This window comes from Bombina bombina, chromosome 9 (genome assembly GCF_027579735.1).
Source record: "Bombina bombina isolate aBomBom1 chromosome 9, aBomBom1.pri, whole genome shotgun sequence".
NCBI lineage: Eukaryota > Metazoa > Chordata > Amphibia > Anura > Bombinatoridae > Bombina > Bombina bombina.
The window spans coordinates 83,845,983-83,871,640 of record NC_069507.1 but is presented as its reverse complement, the minus strand read 5'-3'; the positions used below and the strand labels follow the sequence as shown (position 1 = coordinate 83,871,640).

Sequence of the window (25,658 nt, the reverse complement as noted above, 5' to 3'; positions counted from 1 at the left end):
GAGCTGCAAAGATGACCATGAGCAACGCACGCAGGTTCAAACTCATGTAGTTAGGTGGTATACTATTGGGCAATGAGAGCGCAAAGCTGATTGGATGAAATATATGGGTTCGTTGCTGTCGCTTTCTGGCTGTTTAATGTAACTTGGTTTTTGCGTTGCCATTTTTTATACGGGCTGACTATTTTACTATCACCAATTATAAACAGAAGATGGAGAGGGAGGAGCCCGGGACATTGAGAAGATGGCCCGGGACACGGGACATACCTCCTGATTCCGGGGCTGTCCCGGTCATACCGGGGCGGGTGGCAACCCTATACGGAATGCAAGTCAATAGATAATAAATAAAAAGTCATGTGATCAGGGGGCTGTCAGAAGATGCTTAGATACAAGGTAATCACAGAGGTAAAAAGTATATTAATATAACTGTGTTGGTTATGCAAAACTGGGGAATGGGTAATAAAGGGATTATCTATCTTTTAAAATAATACAAATTATATTGTAGGCTGTCCAATTAATTATAAATTCATTAGTAGATTATAATCTTTGGAGGCAGTGTGAGATTCTCTGAAGCTAACATTTTACAATTTGAGCTAATGAATTTCCTTACAAAAAATCATATCATATATGGATGATATTTCAGTTTTCTCCCACAAATTATCTAACAGTCTGGGGACATTTTATAGTAGTAAAACTAAATTAATAAATATGTGTATTATTCTTAATAGGAATCTTATTCTTAGGGCCTGGAAAGTTGAAAAAAAACCTTCAATATATAAAGTTAATAATACAATATATGATCAACTGACTATTAAATTATATGATACACAATTTGTTGACAAAAAATATAACTAGCTTTCTTTTGAAGTGGGGATGTTATATAATATCATTATCAAATAATTTGCGTAATCAAATATTAAGGCCTTTTGAGGCTTCCTAAGCAATAATTGAATGAAAAACAAGGAATGTTAATTCAAATCTGGAATCATAGGGAAATAGAAGAGAGGAGGGGGAGAGAGGAGGAAGCCCCCCTTTTTTTTACTAATCATAAAGGTATAAGGAATTTATATAATTGGTTGTACAATAATTACATAAGTATGTTTGTTAGTGTCATTTTTGTTTTTCATTTTCTGCTATGTTTCACATTTATGTGTTTATATCAGATTGATATTGTTAAAATGTAAATAAATTATAGAAGCAGTGTGTCCCTTAACCCCTTCCCGCCTCTAGGACGTTCTATGCCGCATGGAATGTCCTAACCCATCTGCTGTCCTGAAATCTTAGCCGCTTCCTATATGGGATCATAGGCTGAGGGGCGTGCCTAGCATCATAGCCCCCTTACCTGATCCCATCATTGAAATCACACGATCACATGAACATGATTTAAATTTGTACTCATTTGTTTACATCGGAACTTTGTTCCGATGTAGACAAATTAGTCATGACAGTAAGGGGTTAAAAAGGAAAGAAAAGGAGAAAAGAATATGCCAACTCAGTTTAGCTTAGCTTAATTGGTTTTGTTTAGTTTAGAATACTTGAATTTAAAAATGAAAGAAGAAATAGGGGTAAAGTGAGAAAGGGAGAAGAGGAGGAAGGAAGAGAAAAGTGAAAGAAAATGAGAAGGAAAGGAAGAAGGAAAAAAAAAGAGTAGTGATAAAAAGAAAAACCCCAGCAGTGTGTATACATACTTTAGAGGTGATAGCTCTTTTTCCTATTGAAGAAGTTGGAAGACGCTACTAATAGAACTCATAATGTACTATCATTTTTTGATTATGTATGTTGTCCATTCTTTGATCTTTATTTTCTTTTCCATGTTGTCCTGCTTGATGACTTCTTATTGTACTTTTGTATATAATGTTGGTGATAAATAAATAATAATAAAAAATATATATATTGCTTAGATTCCGGAACTTGATTTTAAAACTTGTAACATTTACCATCACTTTAAAGTGATGGTAAATCCTAGCGTTTCACAAACTATTGGAACAAATTTTTACCATTGGAACAAATAAAGGGGACTTTCAGTCATGAAAATACTTCATGCTATGTCATACTTCATGCTGAAAGCTCCTTTATTTGTTTGCAACGTTCCCGCAATGAGCTGCTAAGGCAGCCCACTGCATAACTCTATTTGGCTGAGAGGTGACGTGTCCACCTCTTAGCCAAAAGCTGTGCGGGGAAATCCGGCTTGGCACCAGCTTGCACCAGATTTCACACACGAAAATTGGCTATGAGGTGGAAACATTACCTCTCAGCCAAATAGCGTTCTGCTGTGGGCTGCCTTAGCACCTCAGTGCGGTGAACGCTGCAAACAAATAAAGGAGCTTTCCCAAACGCTAGGTTTTACCATTACTTTAAAGCACTGGTTTTCAAACCTGTCCTCATGCCTCCCTAACAGGCCACATTTTGAGATTATCTGAACTGGAGCACAGGTGAAATAATCAGCTGATTAGTAAACATGGTTATTTTTCCTGATCTCTTTCAAGGTTATCCAGAAAACCTGGACAGTTGGGGAGGCCTGAGGACAGGTTTGAAAACCAGTGCTTTAAAGTGATGGTAGAACCTAGAGTTTGTAACGTTTCTTAGTGTACTGAACAGTATATACAATTAGCCTTGAAAACAGGGGCACTTTCATTGCTGAACTTTTTTTAAGACCCTTTATTTGTAAAATCTTTACCATTTTGTGATGGTAAACATTGAGCCGTTCCTCCGCCCGCCCCTCGTACTTAATTTTGCTGAATGATGACAACTAAGGCTTCTTCCAATCATTGCATGCCCCACATGGCATCCAGCTCGTGGGGCACGCAATGATTGGAAGAAGCAAGATTCATAATTGCAGAGCTAAATGAAGTACGAGTTGCAGGCAGAGGAACAACACAATGTTTACCCTCATAAAATGGAACATATTTTACAATTAAACGCCTAGATTGCGAGTTTTGTGGTAAGAGGGGTGCATTGCTAACTTGCAGTTTATTCTCACCGCTCACTTACCTGCAGCGCTGGTATTATGGGTTTTTATCAACCCGGCGTTAACAGGCAAGAAGTGAGCGTAGAGCAAAATAGCGCTCCACACTGCACTCCAATACCAGTGCTGCTTAAGTCAGCGGTTAGCTGGTTGTACGTGCTCCTCCACGATTTCCCCATAGACATCAATGGGGAGAGCCGGATGAGAAAAGGTCTAACACCTGGAATAAAGCAGCGTAAAGCTCAGTAACGCAGCCCCATTGATTCCTATGGGGAAACACATTTTATGTTTACACCTAACACCCTAACATGAACCCGAGTCTAAAAACCCCTAATCTTACACTTATTAACCCCTAATCTGCCGCCCCCGACATCACCGACACCTACATTTTACTGATTAACCCCCAATCTGCCGCTCCGGACATCACCGCCACCTACATTATACTTATTAACCCCTAATCTGCTGCCCCAACATCGCCGACACCTACATTATATTTATTAACCCCTAATCTGCCACCCCTAACATCGCCGCCACCTACCTACATTTATTAACCCCTAATCTGCCGTCCCCAATGTCGCCGCCACTATTATAAATTTATTAACCCCTAAACCTAAGTCTAACCCTAACACCCCCTAACTTAAATATAATTTAAATAAATCTAAATAAAATCTACTATCATTAACTAAATTATTCCTATTTAAAACTAAATACCTATAAAATAAACCCTAAGCTTGCTACAATATAACTAATAGTTACATTGTATCTATCTTAGGGTTTATTTTTATTTTACAGGCAAGTTTGTATTTATTTTAACTAGGTAGAATAGTTACTAAATAGTTATTAACTATTTAATAACTACCTAGCTAAAATAAATACAAATTGACCTGTAAAATAAAACCTAACTAAGTTACACTAAAACCTAACCTTACACTACAATTAAATAACTTACCTAAATTAAATACAATTAAATAAATTAAATACAATTAGCTAAATTACAAACAAACAAATTACAGAAAATAAAAAACAAATTACAAGATATTTAAACTAATTACACCTAATCTAAGAGCCCTATCAAAATAAAAAAAAAACCCAAAATAAAAAAAAAACCCTAGCTTAAACTAAACTATCAATAGCCCTTAAAAGGGCCTTTTGTGGGGCATTGCCCCAAAGAAATCAACTCTTTTACCTGAAAAAGAAATACAAACAACCCCCGCAACAGTAAAACCCACCACCCACACAACCAACCCCCCAAATAAAACCCTAACTAAAAAAACCTAAGCTCCCCATTGCCCTGAAAAGGGCATTTGGATGGGCATTGCCCTTAAAAGGTCATTTAGCTCTACTGCTGCCCAAAGCCCTAACCTAAAAATAAAACCCACCCAATACACCCTTAAAAAATCCTAACACTAACCCCCGAAGATTCACTTACCAGGAGAAGTCTTCATCCAAGCGGCAAGATGTCCTCAACGAAGCCAGCAGAAGTGGTCTTCCAGACGGGCAGAAGTGGTCCTCCAAACAGCATCTTCTATCTTCATCCTTCAGATGCGGAGCGGCTCCATCTTCAAGACATCTGGCGCAGAGCATCTTCTTCTTCCGACGTCTTCTTGCTGAATGAAGGTACCTTTAAGTGACGTCATCCAAGATGGCGTCCCTTAGATTCCGATTGGTTGATAGAATTCTATCAGCCAATCGGAATTAAGATTGAAAAAATCCTATTGGCTGATGCAATCAGCCAATAGGATTTAGTTTGCATTCTATTGGCTGTTCAGCCAATAGGATTTTTTCAACCTTAATTCCGATTGGCTGATATAATTCTATTAGCCAATAGGAATCTAAGGGACGCCCATCTTAGATGACGTCACTTAAAGGTACCTTAATTCAGCAAGAAGACGTCGGAAGAAGAGGATGATCCACGCTGGATGTCTTGAAGATGGAGCCGCTCCATTTGGAAGGATGAAGATAGAAGATGCATACTGGGTGAAGACTTCTGCCCGTCTGGAGGACCACTTCTGCCGGCTTCGTTGAGGACATCTTGCCGTTTGGATGAAGACTTCTCCCAGTAAGTTAATCTTCAGGGGATTAGTGTTAGGATTTTTTAAGGGTGTATTGGGTGGGTTTTATTTTTAGGTTAGTTCTTTGGGCAGCAATAGAGCTAAATGGCCTTTTAAGGGTAATGCCCATCCAAATGCCCTTTTCAGGGCAATGGGGAGCTTAGTTTTTTTAGTTAGGGTTTTATTTAGGGGGTTGGTTGTGTGGGTGGTGGGTTTTACTGTTGGGGGGTTGTTTGTATTTCTTTTTCAGGTAAAAGAGCTCATTTCTTTGGGGCAATGCCCCGCAAAAGGCCCTTTTAAGGGCTATTGATGGTTTAGTTTAGGCTAGGGTTTTTTTTTTATTTTGGGGGGGCTTTTTTATTTTGATAGGGCTCTTAGATTATGTGTAATTAGTTTAAATATCTTGTAATTTGTTTTTTATTTTCTGTAATGTAGTGTTTTGTTTTGTTTTGTAATTTAGCTAATTGTATTTAATTTATTTAATTGTATTTAATTTAGGTAAGTTATTTAATTGTAGTGTAGTGTTAGGTGTTAGTGTAACTTAGGTTAGGTTTTATTTTACAGGTCAATTTGTATTTATTTTAGCTAGGTAGTTATTAAATAGTTAATAACTATTTAGTAACTATTCTACCTAGTTAAAATAAATACAAACTTGCCTGTAAATTAAAAATAAACCCTAAACTAGATACAATGTAACTATTAGTTATATTGTAGCTAGCTTAGGGTTTATTTTACAGGTAAGTATTTAGTTCTAAATAGGAATAATTTAGGTAATTATATGAATTTTATTTAGATTTATTTTAATTATATTTAAGTTAGGGGGTGTTAGGGTTAGGGTTAGGTTTAAAGGGTTAATAAATTTAGAATAGTGGCGGCGACATTGGATACGGGCAGATTAGGGGTCAATAAGTATAACGTAGGTAGGGTTGCCACCTGTCCCTTAAAATACAGAACACTTATGAGTTACACATGCTGCAGGGTGTGCAGGGAGGAATATGAATAATGCTGTCCAGAAACACAATACATGTTCCTGCCTGAACACCCTGCAGCATGTGTAACTCATAAGAGTCCAGGAAAACATGGCTGAGGTGGCAACCCTAAATGTAGGTGGCGGCAGATTAGGGGTTAACAATATCAAACTTGTGTTTGCGAGGCGGGAGTGCAGCGGTTTAGGGTTTAATATGTTTATTCTAGTGGCGGCTGTTTATTCTAGTGGCGGCGATGTCCGGAGCGGCAGATAAGGGGTTAATAATTTTATTTTAGTGTTTGCGATGCGGGAGGGCCTCGGTTTAGGGATTAATAGGTAGTTTATGGATGTTAGTGTACTTTGTAACACTTTAGTTATGAGTTTTATGCTACAGCTTTGTAGTGTAAAACTCATAACTACTGACTTTAAAATGCGCTAGGAATCTTGGCGGTAGAGGGTGTACCTCTCACTTTTTGGCCTCCCAGGACAAACTCGTAATACCAGCGCTATGCAAGTCCCATTGAAAAAAGACTTTACGAAATTTACGTAAATTGGTTTTGGGGTAAGGCCAAAAAAGTGTGCGATGCCCCTAAACCTGCAAGACTTGTAATACCAGCGGGCGTAAAAAAAGCAGCGTTAGGACCTGATAACGCTGCTTTTTTACCTTAACGCAAAACTCGTAATCTAGCCAAATGGGTTTTAAGAAAATTTCATCAATGAAAGTGCCCCTGTTTTGAAGCAATTGTACATACACTAAGAAACTTTACAATCACTTTAAATCTCTAGCTATAGGATTATGGAAAGTTTAAGTAAAATGCAAACCATGAGAATTGGGTTGTATGTGCTATAAATGTAAAAATCTCCAAAATTCAGACAGATTTATATAGAGGTGCTCAGTGCTACCATCTTAGCACAGATAAATATTGCTAAATCTCTAAAATAAATCTAAATAAAAGGTCACATTGTATTAATCTAGATATCTCTAAAATCATATTTACCTAATAAATGTCGATTTTTAGAAAAGAAGATATTTAAAAAATGTTTACTAGCCATACCATTCTTATTAAATAGTGTGTGCCTTAGCTAAACTATAATGTTTACTCTGGAATATTAAAACAGATTTATGGATTTAGAAACTATGTAAATGAGTTTAAATAAAGAGCTGGCCAAATTAGGTAAATCTTTTAGAAAAACTTTTTTTAATTGACGGGGTTATTGTTTATTAATCGGAATCTTCGATTCCTGCTTTGTTTTTAGTCGGATGGAATTCAACATCGTACACCCATACAGGAAGTATGCACTGGCGTTTCAACGTGGATAGCGCTTCCTGCAGGACTGCGCGTGCGTAGTCTGACAGAGAACAGGGAAGATGGTGACCACCAGGCGCAATGTGCGTACCGATGAATCTGAAAAAGAAGATGAGTCTGGTAACGAATCCGAGGTAAAATCGCATCAAAATATAGTTTAATGACTTACAATGCCACATTAGGTTAAATAACGATAGGCAGCGTTAGCAGAGAGTATCACGTCTTCAGATCATGTTATCAACATTGTCCCCAGTTAGAACACATCAATACCGTGCCCTGATTTATCCAGGCGCAGCTAACACATAGCATGCAGCATGGTAACTATAAAGTAAAACACCCACATGCAAAGTAACATGGTCCCCATGCATTACTCCCGTTACAGTCATGTGAGCATGGAGTACCAAATGCATGGTCATCAGGAGTAACACATGCAGCATAGTCACAGGGTGTAAAATTCATAACATACAGTATGGCTCATTGGATTGTTAAATCCTAGTAGAGGAATCTAAAAATTAGGAGCCAATAGTAGCATGTTATGGTTCTCAAGTATTTATCAGCTACTAGTTACTGAAACAGATTAATTTTAATATGATCAAGCATATTATGTAACAGTGACATTTGTAGCACTTAAAGGGACATTAAACTCTTTGAGATGGTAATATATAATAACTTGTATGTATAAAAAAGCTCTACAATATACTTTAATTATTTAGTTTGTCCACTTTTCCTGTAATTCCATTTTGAAATTGTGAGCTTTTCAGTTCCTGTTAGAAATGGAAGTACAGAACACTGTTATATTCCACACAGCCATTGGGTGCACACTCTAGTTACCTATTTATAACTGTCCCTAATTGGCCACAGCAGAGAAGGTAACTTAAGTTACAACATGGCAGCTCCCATTGTTTTATAGACACTAAAGCTTTACCCTTATTTTGTCTATTTAAACAGCTAATAAAACTTTAAAAAATACATCTACATGTTATTCTCACACTAATCTTTTCTCTGAAAGCATCATTCTACCTAGCATGTATTTAGTGTTTAATGACCCTTTAAAGGGATCATGTACTCAGGCAAACAGCTAATATGAGTTTGTTGTATTCAAAGCGCCTGCAGGAACACCCTCTCAAGAAGGCTGGTCCCTCTTCCACTTCCCATTTGGAGGTTGATTTGTACAGTTGCTACTTATTTACATTGTGTTTCTATAGACATTTCTTCAGTATTGACATATTTATAGAATAGTCTTCAGTTTCAACAGGCAAATGGGTAGTTAAAATGACAAAATTATTGTAAAGGAACTATTTTTAACAATTTAATACACTCCAGCAGGTAAAATGGATTATTAGGAACATATGAAAGGGGAGAAAATTTAAGATTTTTGCATTTGTGTGAACTACTTATTTTTTTCCCTTTCCTTCCCAGGATAGTACAGTAACTGAGGCTTCTGCTTCTCAAGTTAAAACGAGAAGTAGAATGAAGAAAGATAGCCAATCAGATGATTCTAAAGATAATAGATATAAAGATGCAGCCTCCACGACAGATCACCCAGAACTCTCAGATCATCAAAAGCTTGGTATATCAACCATCACAAGAAGTAGACGAAGAAGTGGTCAGTCAGATGCTGATATTTCTGAAGCAGAATCTAACTGCTCCAGTCACTCCACAAGGATGACTCGAAGCAGACAAGCCCTCCCATACCTTACAGAGTCTGCAAGAAAATTAAGAAACAGAACTGTTTTGATGGCAGAACCAATCATGGAATCCAAAGAAGATACTGAGTTATCTGAAACAGAATCAAATTGTTCTTCAGTTTATATAAGATCCAGAAGATCAACTGTGACAAGATCAAGTAGAAAGTCTCTTATGGCAACTGAGCCTGCTTCTGATAATAAGGAATATGTTGAAGTCTCTGAAGCAGAATCAAATTGCTCCTCTGTTTCAGGGGTTCAGAATATAAGGGGTAGTAGGTCTACAAGGAGTAGTGTCAGAAAAACAGTATGTACTATTTCTTCGCTTCCACCCCCAGTTAGTGAGTCCCAAAAGGAAGAAGTATCAGATGCTGAAAGTTGCTCATCTGGCATTTCTTCAAACCCTATTGCCAGACGTTTTAGTAGTAGACTAAGGCATAAATCTGAGCATGAAGAGAGCGAAGATGGGGATAAAACGAACAGGGACAGTAGTCAAAAATTTGATTCACCAAGAAAACAGAGAACACATTTACGTGGTGTAACAGTCTCAGAACCTTTGCTCTCAGATAACTGTGGTACAGAACAAAAATTGTTATCTTCACCTTGTAGGAATCTAAGGACTAGACCGATAATTGTAAGTGATGATGCAACAGTGGTTCCTGCAGACAAAAAACAGAACTTGGAGCACAATAATGAAAAATTAATAAACGATTCAAATGTAGAGGAGGTATCAGATGGTCAAGGACTAACTCTTCAAAGGGAAGAAGACAATTTGTCTGATAAAGGATGTATTGTGGAATCACCAGCAAAATTAGAACTTCAGCATATAGAAACCAGCAATATTCCTAAACAAATAGATAACAGTGAAATAGAAATAAAAAAATTGAGTTCATTAGGACAGTTGAAAGATACTGTCCTACAAATGAAAGAGTTAATAGATGTGGAGTCACAGCCAATAGAGGCCATGGAGGTTGATATACAGTCACTGAAAAGTATTAAAAACACAGAAGCAACTTGTATATTAATTGATGATAGCGACAGTGCTGTAGAAAGCGCAAATGATCTTTCCAAGGATAAATCTGGCCTTATAAGCAAACCAGAACATCAGATAATAAGCTTATTAGATAGTGATGATAGTGAAGAATCTGAGGATGTTGATCAGGAGGAGGAGGATGATGATCAGGAGGAGGATGATGATGATGTAATAGAAGTTACACAAAATGAAAACAAGGAAGTCTTTGAACATTCTGAAGTAAACAAACAAAAGCCTTCAAATGAGCAGCCAGAAGATTCACATAGAGATCTGTTTGTTATTGACACTGTACCGGGATTGGACTCCAGCAAAAAATATTATACTGATGACAAAGTCAATGTTGAATCGGAAGATGAAGAAAATGAAGTGGATGAACCACTGCAACCTGACGATGAAGAGGAAGATTTTATAGATGAAGATGAGGACTTGTTGAACAAACCCAAACCTGGCTTGTAAGTTCTTATTCATTTATATGGCTGTGTATTGTCTAATACCCCACTAATATTTTTATGTTTGTTTTTTTACATTTTAGTTCATAAATGTCCCTAACTAGCCTCAGCGGGGGAAATCAAATAAAAAAGAATAAACATTTAAACCTAGGGTAGATTATTTGCTATGTAACATGATCGCTTCCTTTACTCTCCAGAGACAAAAAAAAACTTTACACATAGATACCACCTTTACTACCCATTCCCCAGCTTTGCACAACCAACATTGTTGGATTAATATATGTTATAACATTTAAACCTCTAAATTTCTGCCCGTTTCAAAGGCTCTATTGACAGCCTCTTAATCACATGCTTTTGTATTTGCTTTTCACAACAGAAGACTGCTAGTTCATGTGGGCCATATAGATAACAATGTGTTCACGTCCTGGGAGTTATTTAAGATTTAGCACGACACAGTATTAAATGCAACTCAATAGATAATAAATACAAAGTCATGTGATCAGGTGGCTGTCACAAGATGCTTAGATACACGGTAGTCGGAGGTAAAAAGTATATTAATATAACTGAGTTGGTTATGCCAAACTGGAGAATGGGTAGTAAAGGGATTATCTATCTTTTAAAACAATAAAAATTCTATTGTAGACTGTCCCTTTAAAACAAATAATATCTCATGCTAATCTTTGCTTTGAATACACCATTGTTTCTAACATTTTTTTCGTGTTTGGTGTCCATTTGAACTATGGCCTTAAAACAAGTAGTGCTAATTTTATCTACAATGTACTGAGGGATGTTCGTTGTATATTATGTAAAGATCAGCATTGTGATCTCAACTGCTTAAATATATTTAAATTGCAAGAATTTAATTTGCCATAGAATACTACAGACACTGTGTAGCAGCAGAGTTTGCAACAAAGTTTAACATTGCTATAAACTTTGTTGCGAACACAGCTGCCAGTTGGCTAAAGACACATGCATGCTCCTGTGCTCACCTAGGATTGCTCTTTAGCAAAGGACACCAAGATAACTCATCAAAATTAATGATAGAAGTAAATTGGAAAGCTGTTTAAAATGTCACGCTCTGTCCTATTCATTTACTTGTAATTTTGGCTTTACAGTCCCTTTAGGGTTATAAGAAGAAGGGATAGTGTCACACTCAATAGGGAAATGCCCATGAGTGTTACTTCCTCATTTGTTTGGTCGTGTTTACATTTGGAAAAGAGGAGGTTGTGATTTCAAATTAGGGATTGTATGTCCCTCCAATATAGACATGATCACCATAAAAATGTTAATGCACTGCTGCAATAGCTACTCACCGGGGAGATGTTAGTGATGAGGAGTGGGCTCTAAAGGCCTGATGGACACCAGCATGGAGAGAAATCATACAAAATCCTTGGAGGTTTTCTTTGAGCATTATGTGCATGTGTGTTTCCTTCACAGCCATGCAGCTCTAGATCAACAGCTCTCAAGCTGAAGTTCGCCTTTTTAAAATTCTAAAGGATCTCACAGTACTGACAAGACTTCTTAGATCCTCACATCAGGAAGGAGAGCTTTAGATCATTGGACCCTAAGAGAGCTCCTGTCCCCCCCCCCCCTCTGTACTACATAGGCAGATCAGGGACCACTCATGAAAGAAGCCCCTTTTTATAATTTGGGGATGCCTTCGCCTGGGAATGCAGGTGATGATGGGAATGGTGATACCCCAACCACTGTGTATCGGATCCTTTTCAGGCCAAGCGTCAAATAACTACATGTCCCAGAATGCTGTTTGGCCAGAGGGGGAGCGACCTGGCCTGCTTTTCACTGTCTGCCCGGATAAACCCCCAAGCACAGTGCTAACAGTTGTGGCATCAATTGAAGAGTAGGAGAATAGCAACTAAATGCCAGAACTTAACTGACCCCTATGCTATACACCACTGGTTTGCAAACCTGCCCTCATGCCTGCCTAACAGGCCACATTTTGAGGATATCTGAACTTGAGCACAGGTGAAATAATCAGCTGATTAGTGAACATGGTTAATTTACCTGCTCTCATCCAAGGTAATCCTGAAAACCTGGCCTGTTGGGGAGGCCTGAGGACAGGTTTGAAAATCAGTGCTATACACTATCCGTGAACTACAAGTCCCAGTATGCTACTCAAGCAGAATGGCGATGCGATCACCTAGCAGTGTCTTTGTATGTCACATGGTTTTGCCAGGGATAGAGAGAGCCTGCTGCTATTCTTAAGACTGACATCTTCTTAAAGGGACATGAAACCCAACATTTTTCTTTCATTCACAATGAGCATGTGATTCTAAACATCTTTCCAATTTACTGAATACATCTGGTGAACCAATAAAGAGGCATTTTGTGTGCAGCTACCAATCAGCAGCTAGCTCCCAGTAATGCATTGCTGCTGAGTCCACCTATGTATGCTTTACAACTAAGGATACCAAGCGAATGAAACAAATTAGCTAAAGTAAATTTTTATATTTTTTTAAATTATTTTTTTTAACCACATACTCTGTCTAACTCATGAAATAAACATTTTGAGTTTCATGTTCCTTTAATTTAGACACATAGCTTTAGAAATATGTGAGTGGTTAATCTGCTTTCAGCTTGACAAGTCATCTCAAAACAAAGGAAACAGAAATTTTCAGCAGACACAAAAAAATATGTTTCTTGCTGTTAGGGATATTAGACTCAGGCAGCATATATAAACAGTGGTCTAATTAGTAAGTGTGTACAAAATACACTATTTGGACTTTATATTATTCTCATGTCAAGGTCATGATTTCAATTTAGTTTAAATATTACACAGCACTATATTTGTGCTTTAAAAAACCTGATCCTATTCAAAAGATGAGAGAAATTTTTAGTAGAGATTATAAAGTCCATTGACTGTATAGTGGAAATGGTTTTTATACCAAGTAACTTGTTTTCTTCTTTGTAGATACATGTTATCTTGTTTTCAACCTAATGAAATAATAATTATAGCAATACATAATATTATTTTCATTTAGTTAACATTTAAGATATGTTTTTAAAAGTATTAAACTTGTTAAGAGCGTAAATATATAGAAAGGCACTTTCTTGTATCTCTCTGGAGATTATGTACCTAAAACATGTGAAAAAGCAGAATACCAGTAGTAATTCACAGTAAAACAGGATATTTATTTTAATGCAATGCATACTAGTTGATACAATTTTAACAAACTAGTGCTCTTAAAGGAGCACTCGGTACAGTAGAATTGCATAATTAACAAGTGCATAATAAAGACAATGCAATAGCACCTTACTCTGAATTTCAAATAAGCAGTAGATTTTTTATTTTTTCTCTTTCAAAAACAATTTTCTCTCCCATTTTGCGGTTCCCTGTATCATGTGACAGACATCAGTCAATCACAGACTAGTATACGTATACCCTGTGACCTGTGAGGTAGAGTTTTCCACGCTAGGTATCACTGATAAATCCACATATGGAGCACTGAATACTATAAAAATGGAGTTGGATAAATATATTAAATCTGCAAAGGACAACTATTGCGCTGCTGCATTATGGTTTCCAAACTGTTCAAAAGTTGCATACAGGACATACCATCAGGATCTGGTGTAGTCTCTTTGATTAAATTACCCTGTGTTTGAGTAATGGGATTATTTAAATGGACAGTAAACGGCTTGAGAGTTTTATTTAAAATGTTTAGTTATGTGCAATGAAACAACTTTGCAATACATTTTCATTATTTATTTTGCCCCCATTATTTGTAATTCTAATTCTCAGAACTTGACTTGTCAAGGCTAACCCTGCTACATATGTATCTTTAATTGGCTTTATCATATAACTGCAAAACAATGTACTTTATATTAACGTTATGACAGTGGCTAGCATTGTTGTCTGCATACTAAAGTTCAGAGTGGCTCTTTCAAATAAAGCAAAAGGTGGCTATTAAAAAAGTAATTGCCGTAAAAATTATGTTAAAGGGACACCAAACACAAATTTTTCTTTTGTGATTCAGATAGAGCATGCAATTTTAAGAAACTTTCTAATTTACTCCTATTATCAATTTTTCTTTGTTCTTTTGCTATCTTTATTTGAAAAAGAAGGCATCTAAGCTAAGGAGCCAGTCAATGTTTGGTTCAGGACACTGGACAGCACTTGTTTAATGGTGGGTGCATCTAGCCACCATTCAGCAAGCACAACCCAGGTTGTGAACCAAAAATGGGCCTGGCTTCTAAACTTACATTCTTGCTTTTCAAATAAAGATAGCAAGAGAGTGAAGAATAATTAATAATAGGAGTAAATTAAGAAATGTGCTTAAAATTGCATGCTCTATCTGAAAAAAATTGGGTTCGGTGTCTCTTAAATTTATTTTAAAAACATTATGACTTGGCTGATATGATGTTCTATAGCAGCACGCCATGTCTTGTAATTACAAGGTTTTTGCTATCATTCTGTGAGAAGAACGGCTACAAGTATATGGTGCTGTGGATTTTGTTTGTTCCTTTTTAAAGTACTGGACAGTTTGTAGCAAAGTATAGAAACCCCTTTGTACATGATTATAAGTAAGAATACTAAACCATATAAATATCTTGTATGTTTTTCCTGTGTAATAACACATTTTGAGATTGTAAAATCATATTTTTCAGTGTTCTGTCAACCAGCATCAACACAGGACTTAACATTAAGAACTTAGGTGGGCTGTATATCAACTTTGATGCCGAAAAACCAAATCCAGGACTAAATTTGTTGAAGAAAATTAGAGAAGAAAACAAAAAGAAGGATGAGGTACTCTTGTTCAGAGTAATTATTTGACTCTGTTAAGTATCGCTTGTAAGCTTTAATAGTGTAATCCACAGATTATATCAATATTTATAAAACCAGGGGCACTTTACTTTATTGAAACATTTTAAAGATGCTTCCTTTTTTAAAATATTTACCATGTAGTGATGGTAAACTTTGCACCGTTCCTCTGCCCGCATCTCATACTTGTTTTCTGTCTTAGATGACGAATCCGGCTTCATCCAATGGTTGCTTGGCCGATGAGCTGGACGCCAGTAAAATCCTAGATTCAAATGTATATTTTCTAGGTGCCTTTTGTACCTGCTGTATTGACAGAATTCAATGTTCTCAAAAGAACATTTTGGCAGCCTGGTGGCTTTATGAAGTAGTTGGGTGGGGGGCAGTTCAATACTTTTTTTTAATATTATATAAATGTTACTAAGCTATCCAAAGCACACATTAATTGCATAATTTTATCATTGATGCACAAATTATCACTAAATTAATTTTACATTGAAAAAATGTAATATTAGCTTATTTATTTGCTTAAAGGGACAGTCTACTCCAGAAATGTTATTGTGTAAAAAGATAAATACCTTTATTACCCTTTCTCCAGATTTGCATAACCAACACTGTTATATTAAAGGGACACTGAACCCAAATTTTTTCTTTTGTGATTCAGATAGAGCATGCAATTTTAAGCAACTTTCTAATTTACTCCTATTATCAATTTTTCTTTGTTCTCTTGCTATCTTTATTTGAAAAAGAAAGTCCAGAACCTTGGACAGCACTTGTTTATTGGTGGATGAATGTATCCACCAATCAGCAAGAACAACCCAGGTTGTTCACCAAAATGGGTCGGCATTTAAACTTACATTCTTGCTTTTCAAATAAAGATACCAAGAGAATGAAGAACATTTGCTAATAGGAGTAAATTAGAAAGTTGCTTAAAATTGCATGCTCTATCTGAATCAAAAAAGAAAAAATTTGGGTTCAGTGTCCCTTTAATATACTTTTTACCTCTGTATGTCTAAGTTTCTGCAGACTGCCCCCTTATTTCAGTTTTATGACAGACTTGCATTTTAGTGCTGACTGATAAATAATTCCATGAGAATGAGCACAATGGTATCTATATGGCATCCATGAACTTGCACTGTCTAGCTGTGAAAAACTGTCAAACTGCACTGAGATAGGAGGTAGCCTTCAAGGGCTTAGTAATTAGCATATGAGCCTACCTAGGTTTAGCTTTTTAACAAAAAATATCAATAGAACAATGCAAGTTTGATGATAAAAGTAAATTGGAAAGTTATTTAAAATCACATGCCCTATCTGAATCATGAAAGTGTAATTTTGACTGGACTGTCCCCTTTAAATTTTAGCACGGGTGGTGTGCCCATTAAATGGGTCCTGAGAAGAAAACACTGGGGTTATATTAGTGAAAGCTTCATTTTTAAGATAAAAGAACAGAATATGCTTTGAAGTTAATTTTCATTGATGAATAATTAAGCAGACTTAAATGAATAAACATTTTATTTGGGATTTCATTTCATGTTTAATAGAGAGATTTGTAATTTGTTATAACACTTGTTTGTAATTAACATGGTAAATTATTGCATTTTTGTTTCTCCCCACCCTAAGGATGGAACTACATCAGGGACTTGTTAATGGGCAAACCATTCAGCTGATTTTACTGGCCACTCATCTTAAATTGAATATTAAAATACCAAGCAAAATTAGTTACAAAGCCATGCTGTCTGGAGAAGTCTGATCCACCTCCCCTTATCAGTGTTTAGCATCAGAAACACAGGCATTGTATTTCAACTGAGTTCACAGTAGCTTATTTGCTTCTAGGCATGCTCCAGCAGATGAGTGTAAAGTCTTGCATTCTACGGAATCAAAGTTGGATATAGTTAGTCATAGAAAGAATTGTGTGGGGGGAGTTACAGCTGTACAATTCGGAAACTTAAAAGAAAGGGTTAATGGCGAGGCACTGCAGTATAAATTTGCAGGTAAAATAATTAAAGTACATATTATATTTTGTCTCTATCCCAACTTGTTTTATGTCCCTTTAAGCTAAAATTGGCTAATAACGTTGCACAAATTATTAAATCAATTTATGTTTAACCCCTTATAGGCCCGCAACGTACCCTGTACGTTGCTGGTCTTAATTTGGGGATTGTGCAATTGATATAAAAACCCTTGACGACCTGTGATGTACATGGTATGTCGTGATCGTTTAGGGGTTAATTATGCAATTAATTTGTGCTTTGGAGCACACTGTATAGGGATCATATTGCAGAAGAGAAGGCTAGACATGCTCAGACATTGTTATATATGGATTTTAAACACATTTAATGCACTGGTTTTCAAACCTTTTCTCAGGCCTCCCTAAAAGGCCAGATTTTGTGGATATCTGAACTGGAGCACAGGGGAAATAATCAGCTGATTAGTAAACATGGTTATTTTACCTACTCTCATCTAAGGTATTCCTGAAAATCTGGCCTTTAGGGGAGTCCTGAGAACAGGTTTGAAAGCAAGTGCATTAGAGAAATGATAGAGGAAAGTAAGTGAAAGAAAAAACTTGACATTAGTCATAGTGCTAACCTGAGCATATAGACTAGAAGTTTGTAATGAATATAGAAAAATGGTCAGGACTTTTACTTTAATTTTTTTATACATTATTTTTTCTTTAAAGCACCTTCAAAAAAGCATCATAACCCCTGATTTTGAAAAGAAGGAAAGTGTCCCACCATACAACGAATCTATCAACAAACTGAAAAAACAGCGCAGAGTGAGTATTAATATACATTCTTTCAATAAAATATACTAACTCTACACAGCTGTTAATATGCCAGTTTAAAAGCTCTCTGTCTGCTCATTTTAAAGGGACAGTCTACACTGCAACTGTACTTACATTATTGCAATGCTTGCCCAGTGATCACACAGTATAATATTATCCCTAGGAACATTTTTATTCCCATTCAGGTAAAAACAAGTACGTTTCCAAGTGTTGGCCGTTTTGAAATGGCCTCTTAATCCCTCCTACATGTGACATCACTATATCCATGTGGTTGCGGTTGTGAACAGAATGAGTTACGCTTGTGCACTGCGATTTGGTACAGACCTTTCTGAACACGGAACTCAACTTGAGGTCTCTAAAGCTCTGATGTGCTTCACAAACGCTTCCATTCTGTAAGGCGACCACTGTTACAAATGAGATCTCAAGTTGGGTTCCGTGTTCAGAAAGGTCTGCAGCATCACTTAGTGCGCATGCGAGAATCGCTGTGCACGAGCGTAACTCATTCTGCACAATACACAGCACCTGTTCTTAACCACGTGGATATAGTGATGTCACATGTAGGAGGGATCAGAAGGCCATTTCAAAACTGCAAATGCTTGGAAACTTACTCGTTTTTACCTGAATGGGAATAAAAATGTTCCTAGGGATATTATACTGTGATCACTGGGCAAGCATTACAATAATGTAAGTACAGTTGCAGTGTAGACTGTCCCTTTAATCCTTTCATGACCGGGTATGCACAATCGCAAGATTCCAATGATGGGATCGGGTCAGGGGACGTCCCTATGACGCTAGGCATGCCCTCCAGACCGCGATCCCATTCACAAAGCGCCATTGGTTTCAGTACAGCCAAATGGCGCTAAAGCCCAGTGTAGTTAGGACGACATAGAACGTCCTGTCGGAAGAGGTTAAGGGAAAAAATGGTTTTGTTATTATACAAAACAAATCTGTGTAAGTGTAAATGTCCGTATTGTGTGCACAGATTAAATATTTATTTTTTTAATTCTAAAAAAGAATATGGTAAGATTAGGACCAACTAAAATAAACTTTACAGATCATCAGAGCTCCTGGGGAGTTATATTTACTATATTTTCAGATAAATACCTAGTCATGAAGTTGATGCACATATTTTATGATCTAGTTTTTATTGTATGCAAGGTAAACTAAACAATGATTGGATACAAAACAAAATGAGAGAACAGTTAAAGAATACTAAAGCTAGCTAATCTACAAAGGCAAAATAATGATTATACAGTGATTTTTTTTTTTTTTATTTTTTTGTTTTCTGTTTAAATATTTTATGGATTCATTATTTTTAAACAGACTTATAAGTCAGAATTTAACCTTCATGGATCCGATTTGAAGACTTTTATGTTAACAATTTCACTTTGTTGTCCTGGTATCCTTTATTGAGAAGCATACCTAGGAAGGCTTAGGGGCAACAATGCACTTCTGGGAGCTAGCCGTTTATTGGCGACTACACATATGTCTCTTGTCTTTGGCTCACCATGTGCTCAGCTATATCTCAGCAGTACATTGCTGCTCTGTAGTTGTTTAACTATGTACATACACTTTTTTTTTTAAAGGGATGATTCTATTATATTCAAGCAATAATAAAATGTAACACATTAGAGCATTTATTTGAACTTGAATGTCCCTTTAAAGTCAAAATTAAACTGTCATGATTCAGATAGAGCATGCAGTGTTAAGATACTTTCATTATCAAATTGTGCTCCGTTTTTTTTTTATATACACACTTTGTCACCAGCTACTATTGAAAATGTGTGCTAGTCTGTGATTGGTTGATGGCTGTCACATGATACATGGGGAAAATCGGGGGGTATACATTTGTCAGAAATCTAATGGTTATTTTGAATTCAATGATACATGGGGAAAATCGGGGGGGGGGGTATACATTTGTCAGAAATCTAATGGTTATTTTGAATTCATTGTAAGTGTTATAGCATTGTCTTATTATGCACTAGTTAAATTTGCAATTATGCTGTATTTAGTGGTCCTTCATGTCTATTTAAAGGTCCACAATAGTAAAAAAAACATGCACTGGTCCCAAGTGGTACTTATACTATATGTTTAACCCCTTTGCAGGATATTAAACACACTGTAGTGCAGGGTCAATAGTTGAAAAATTAAATGTTTTAATTTATTACAGCATGTAATTTTCAATGGCCCTTTAAGCAGAGCTATATGGCAGCAGGTTTGCAAGAATGCTTTTGAGCACTAGATGGCAGCAGTGTTTGTGCAATGTATAACATTGTTAAAAGCATTGTTGCAAGATTTCCCACTGAGCCTACCTACCTGTTTTTCAGTGAAGGATAACCAAGTTCATTTGTTAATAGAAGTAAATTGAATTTTTTTAAATCATACTTTATCTGAATCTGAGCTCAGAACCATGTGACGTAAACAAGAGGCCACATATGAGCTATCTGGTTAATGCGTTACACAATTGTTACTAAAATTGTTTTTTAAATTAAAGTAAACATTGTTTATGCATTTATTTCACAATCTTTTAACTGGTTCATTTGTTTTGTTATTTATTTCTTATTATACTCTCTGGTTTTAAGTTTGTCTTCTATATAAATCACAGCTGTGTGGTCCCTAATACCTAGAAATGCTTTCCTTATTTTGTTAGGAAGAAAAGGCAAAAACAACCGGACAGGGCTGGTTTGATATGAAAGCCCCAGAAATGACAGATGAGCTGAAGAATGACCTTAAGGCATTAAAAATGAGGTCTGCTGTAGATCCAAAGCGCTTCTACAAAAAGAACGACAGAGATGGCTTCCCTAAATATTTCCAGGTGAGACGCTATTCCACAAGCTTGTTTGTATGTATAGTCTGAGCTAGATCAGATGTTTGCATTTTCTGTGGGATTCTTTTTTACATATGCATTGGAGCATAAAGGTAGGATGGGTCAAATTCTGAGGAACAGCTCAACAGTATTTTGTTATGCTGCTCCTGCTGGCTTATACAGGGCATTAAGGGACATTAAACATTTTGAGATGGTAATATAAAATAAATCTTATATATAAAAAAACTTTCATTATTTATTTTGTCCCCTTTTCCTGTAATTCCTTTCTGAAATTGAGCATTTCCGTTTGTTAGAAATGGAAGTGCTTAACACTTATATTCCACACAGTCATTGGCTGTACACTCTAGTGACCTATTTATAACTGTTCCTAATTGGCCACAGCAGAGCAGGTAACCTAAGTTATAACATGGCAGCTCCCATTGCTTTATAGACACTATAAAACTTTACACTTATTTTGTCACTATTTAAGCAACTAATAAAACTTTAAGAATGACATGTACATTTTATTCTCAGACTAATCTTTTCTTTGAATTCTATCTAGCATTTATTTACTGTTTAATGTCCATTTTATTAGCTTTCCTTTCAACTGCCTAGCATATTTGTCCATGGGAGAAGCTTTGACTCAGATCTCACACAGATGCTACATTTTGTGTGCCGTGAGCAGGGGACCAGAGATGTGCTGTGCCCTGATGTGTTTATTCATTGCTCCCTATATGCCTGGCATGAAGTGGTTACATTCTGTTTGTGGTGTTACTGGCAAAAAGGACCTAATCTCTGCCTAGTGTTGAGAATATATGAGGAAATAAGATATTAAAGGGACGAGGTGAGGGATGCCCCAGAATAGTCTGCCTGGGGTAGAAAAAAATAAATCTGTAATTTAGTCTTTATGAAGATAATTAAAACGGATAGAAAAACATTCATGTGGATGCTTTGAAACCGTAGCGTAACCCAGGGCCTAACATAGTGGTCTAATTTAGGAGCCAGCAAGAATATTAATGTGCCAAATTCAGATTTTTTTAAATCTGATATATTTATATATAACCATATCTAATATAATCTAAAAGGTTAGAAGCCCCAAGAACAATTCTAAGAAGCAAGTTTCCTGCTTTGGCCGAATCATAATTTTTTTTTTATTTTTTTTTTAAACACCTTATCAGTTTTCCTCACTTGATTTAAAGTATTGTCTTTTCTGTTATTTTTATCTGTAATATACCTCATACATTTACTGACAGATGAGCAAACACATTGGAATGTATATTTTCAAACTAATTGATGTTTTGTTCTGTTGAGAAACAATGACTACATAAAAACCACTGGTGCTTACAGAATTGGTTTCTGTTTATCGTAGGTTGGTACAGTAGTGGACGACCCAGTAGATTATTATCATGCACGCATTCCTAAAAAGCAAAGGAAGAGGACGATTGTGGAAGAACTCCTTGCAGACTCAGAATTCAGAAGGTAATATTTGTGTTTCCGTACTGATTGTTGTGTAAATAAAAGTGCCAATACCTTAAAGGGACAGTCAAGTCAAAATTAAAGGGACAGTCAACACCAGAATTTTTGTTGTTTAAAAAGATAGATAATCCCTTTATTACCCATTCCACAGTTTTGCAAAACCAACACAGTTATATTAATACACTTTTTACTTCTGTGACTAACTTGTATCTAAGCATCTCCTGACCGCCCCTAATCACATGACTTTTAGTTATTATCTATTGACTTGCATTTTAGCCAATTAGTGCAGTGTCTGCCACTAGCCACGGGCGTGATCACAATGCTATCTATATGGCCTACATGAGCTTGCTCTCCCCTGCTGTGAAAAGTAAATAAAATAGAGGCAGTCTTCAAGGACTTAGAAATTATCATATGAGCCTTCCTAGGTTTAGCTTTCAACTAGAATACCAAGAGAACAAAGCAAAATTGTTGATAAAAGTAAATTGGAAAGTTGTTTAAAATTACATGCTCTATTTGAAAAATGAAAGTTTTTTTTTTTGGACTTGACTGTCCCTTTAAAGTGCCATGATTCAGATAGAGCATGTAATTTACTTCTGTTATTTAATTTTCTTTGGTCTCTATCTTTTTTTTTAGCATACCTAGGTAAGCTCAGGAGCAGCAATGCACTACTGGTAGCTAGTTGAGGATTGGTGGCTGCACATATACCTCTTGTCATTGGCTCACCCAATGTGTTCAGCCAACTCCCTGTAGTGCACTGTTGATCCTTCAACAAAGGATACCAAGACAATGAAGCAAATTTGGTAATAGAAGTAAATTGGAAAGTTGTTTACTGTATCTGAATCAAGATTTTGAAATGTTTAGCATTTGTGGCAGTATTTGATTTGCTGTAATTAAGAAATGTGCTTCATTAAAAAAAAAAATGGAACAGAATTAAAGGGTCATGAAACACAGAAATGTTATTTTAGGCTTTAGATGGAGCATACAATTTTAAACAACGTTCTAATTTACTTCTGTTATATAATTTGCTTTGTTCTTTTGGTATCCTTTGTTAAAAAACATAGCTAGGTAGGCTCAGGAGCTGGGAGCTAGGTGCTGATTGGTAGTGCATCCCAGTAGTGCATTGCTGCTCCTTTAATAAAGAATACTAAGAGAATGAAGCATAAATGATAATAGAAGTAAATTGGAAAGTTGTTTCAAATTGTATGCTCAGCTTAAAGTGAAGCTCAAGTCAGGAGCATTGCTTAACTTTTTCCAATAGCTGACTCAAATTAATAGTTATGTTCATTCATCAATTTATTGATATTTATTGTTAACATTATTTATTTTCACCTTTTAATTCCTCTCCGTTGTCTTCGTATTAACCACCCGCCATACTCCCGTTATTGAGTGACATTCCTGGTATCCAATATATCGTCTAACCCCGTGGCGTCCAGCCCCTTTTCTCTCGCGTCACTACGAAGTACTGCGCATGCGTTAAAAAATACACATCATCGTCCTCCTGCTCGTTCACGCTATGCGCATGCGTTGTCCCTTCTCACAATCTCTTGATACATTGTATCCACGACTACGCTCGATCGCAGCAGAGGCAAAATATTTAAAAAAAACGGTAAGACTGATTACGATCTTTCCTGCATATTTTCAAAGCTATTGCGGACATATTCATTGAATACAAAGTAATGATTTTTACTTCAACGCATGCGCTACTGAGTGTACGAAACGCATGCGCATTTAGAAAATACTGTTGTGCACGAGCGTAGTCCGCTTGTAGGAACTACAGCGACGTCACAACAGATAAATAAGGAAGTGTGGTAGGGGCGGAGCGAATAGCGAGACCGGAGGTATTATATATATAATTTTTTTGTGAAAACGAATAATTTTATATAAATATAAACTTAGCGACTGTAATATTTGTATTTTAAGGTTTGCAGTGGTGTATTGCAATATGCAAAAATTGACCTTCACTTTAAATCATAAAAGAAAAAAAATTGTGTTTCACTGATTTACATTTTAGGCTGGTAAACATTTTTATACCAATAGAATTGCATAAATAGACAAAAGTGTATTGTAATCTGGACAAAAATATTTTTACTATTAAGTTTTGGTGGCACACCGTTTGTGAAACGCTGGATTAAAGTAACGTGAAATCTGTCATTTAGAAAATGAAATAGGAGACATTGGTAATGTATGATCAAGGGTAATAGGCAAGACCGCCCTCCAGCCAGGCCTCCAGATATAGCAAGAAATCTCTAATTTAGAAAATGAAATAGGAGACATTGGTAATGTATGATCAAGGGTAATAGGCAAGACCGCCCTCCAGATATAGCATGAAATCTGAGCAATTTTTGGTGCCCTTTGTTACTTAGATGTTAAATAATCCAGTTTAATTGTTCATGATTTCAATTTCAGGTACAACAAAAAGAAGTACCAGGAGATAATAGCAGAAAAGGCTGCAATTGCAGAAGGCAAAAAGAACCGTAAAAAGAAGAAATTCCGGAAATAAATCATGGTTTGCTTTTTTGCTGTGTAGTTTTCTTTATGCACTGCACTGGTTGGCGAAGAACCCAGTGTTGTTGACACTGCTTTTTACAAGATAACAGTGAGAAGATGAGATTTATGCTTCCAAGATAAAGTGTGAAACAATATCAAGACTAATCTCCATAAAGAGTTTTACAAGTTTGCATTTGCCAATTTTTTTTTTATTTTAATTAAAAAAAACCTCTTGTATAAAAACTGAAAGAACTTTAACAGCAAATTATTCATAATTTAATTGGTCATTCTGAGAATTATGCTGGTAATTGAAAGCCAATTTCAAACCGATTTAAATAATGTAAGTATAAAATAAATATGTATTGAACTTCTTATATTGATTCAAATTATATGGAAATAAATCTACCATTTCTGCCGTCAAATGTATTTAATATTAACTGTTTAAGTTTGATCAGTGATCTAAAAGTCATGTATTATGGTACTTTTCAAAAGAACAAGTGCACAAGGCAAATCCACATAGCATAACAACAAATAACGGATGTACCATTATGAAATGAGGCTATACGAGCATAGTTTTACCGCCACATGGTATATTATAGCAGACTGGGACTTTTAGGGTCCCCCAACTGACTCTCTGGTGACTGCAAAATTAAAGGGACATAAAACAATATTGTTCTTTCATAATTCCAATAGAGCATAACATTTTTAAACAACTTTCAAATGTACTTTTATCACATTTGCTTCATTCTTTTGGTATCCTTTATTGAAGGAGCAGCAATGCACTACTGGGAGCTAGCCAATAGCAAGGGGCATATATGTGCATCCACCAATCACAGCTAGCTTCCAGTAGAGCATTGCCGCTCCTGAGCCTACCTAGAT

The 25,658-nt window shown here is 36.1% G+C and overlaps 1 protein-coding gene across 1 annotated transcript; it reads left to right on the top strand.

Annotated features, from left to right (window-relative positions):
• The first annotated feature begins 7,237 nt into the window (after positions 1 to 7,237).
• DNTTIP2 (deoxynucleotidyltransferase terminal interacting protein 2) lies at positions 7,238 to 25,201 on the top strand. The gene is made up of 7 exons (XM_053692234.1): positions 7,238 to 7,421; positions 8,707 to 10,457; positions 15,078 to 15,216; positions 17,906 to 18,001; positions 20,661 to 20,825; positions 22,186 to 22,295; positions 24,699 to 25,201. Exons 1-7 carry the CDS (start codon positions 7,350 to 7,352, stop codon positions 24,790 to 24,792), a joined length of 2,427 nt encoding a protein of 808 aa, XP_053548209.1. The 5' UTR covers positions 7,238 to 7,349; the 3' UTR covers positions 24,793 to 25,201.
• The last annotated feature ends 457 nt before the right edge of the window (positions 25,202 to 25,658 follow it).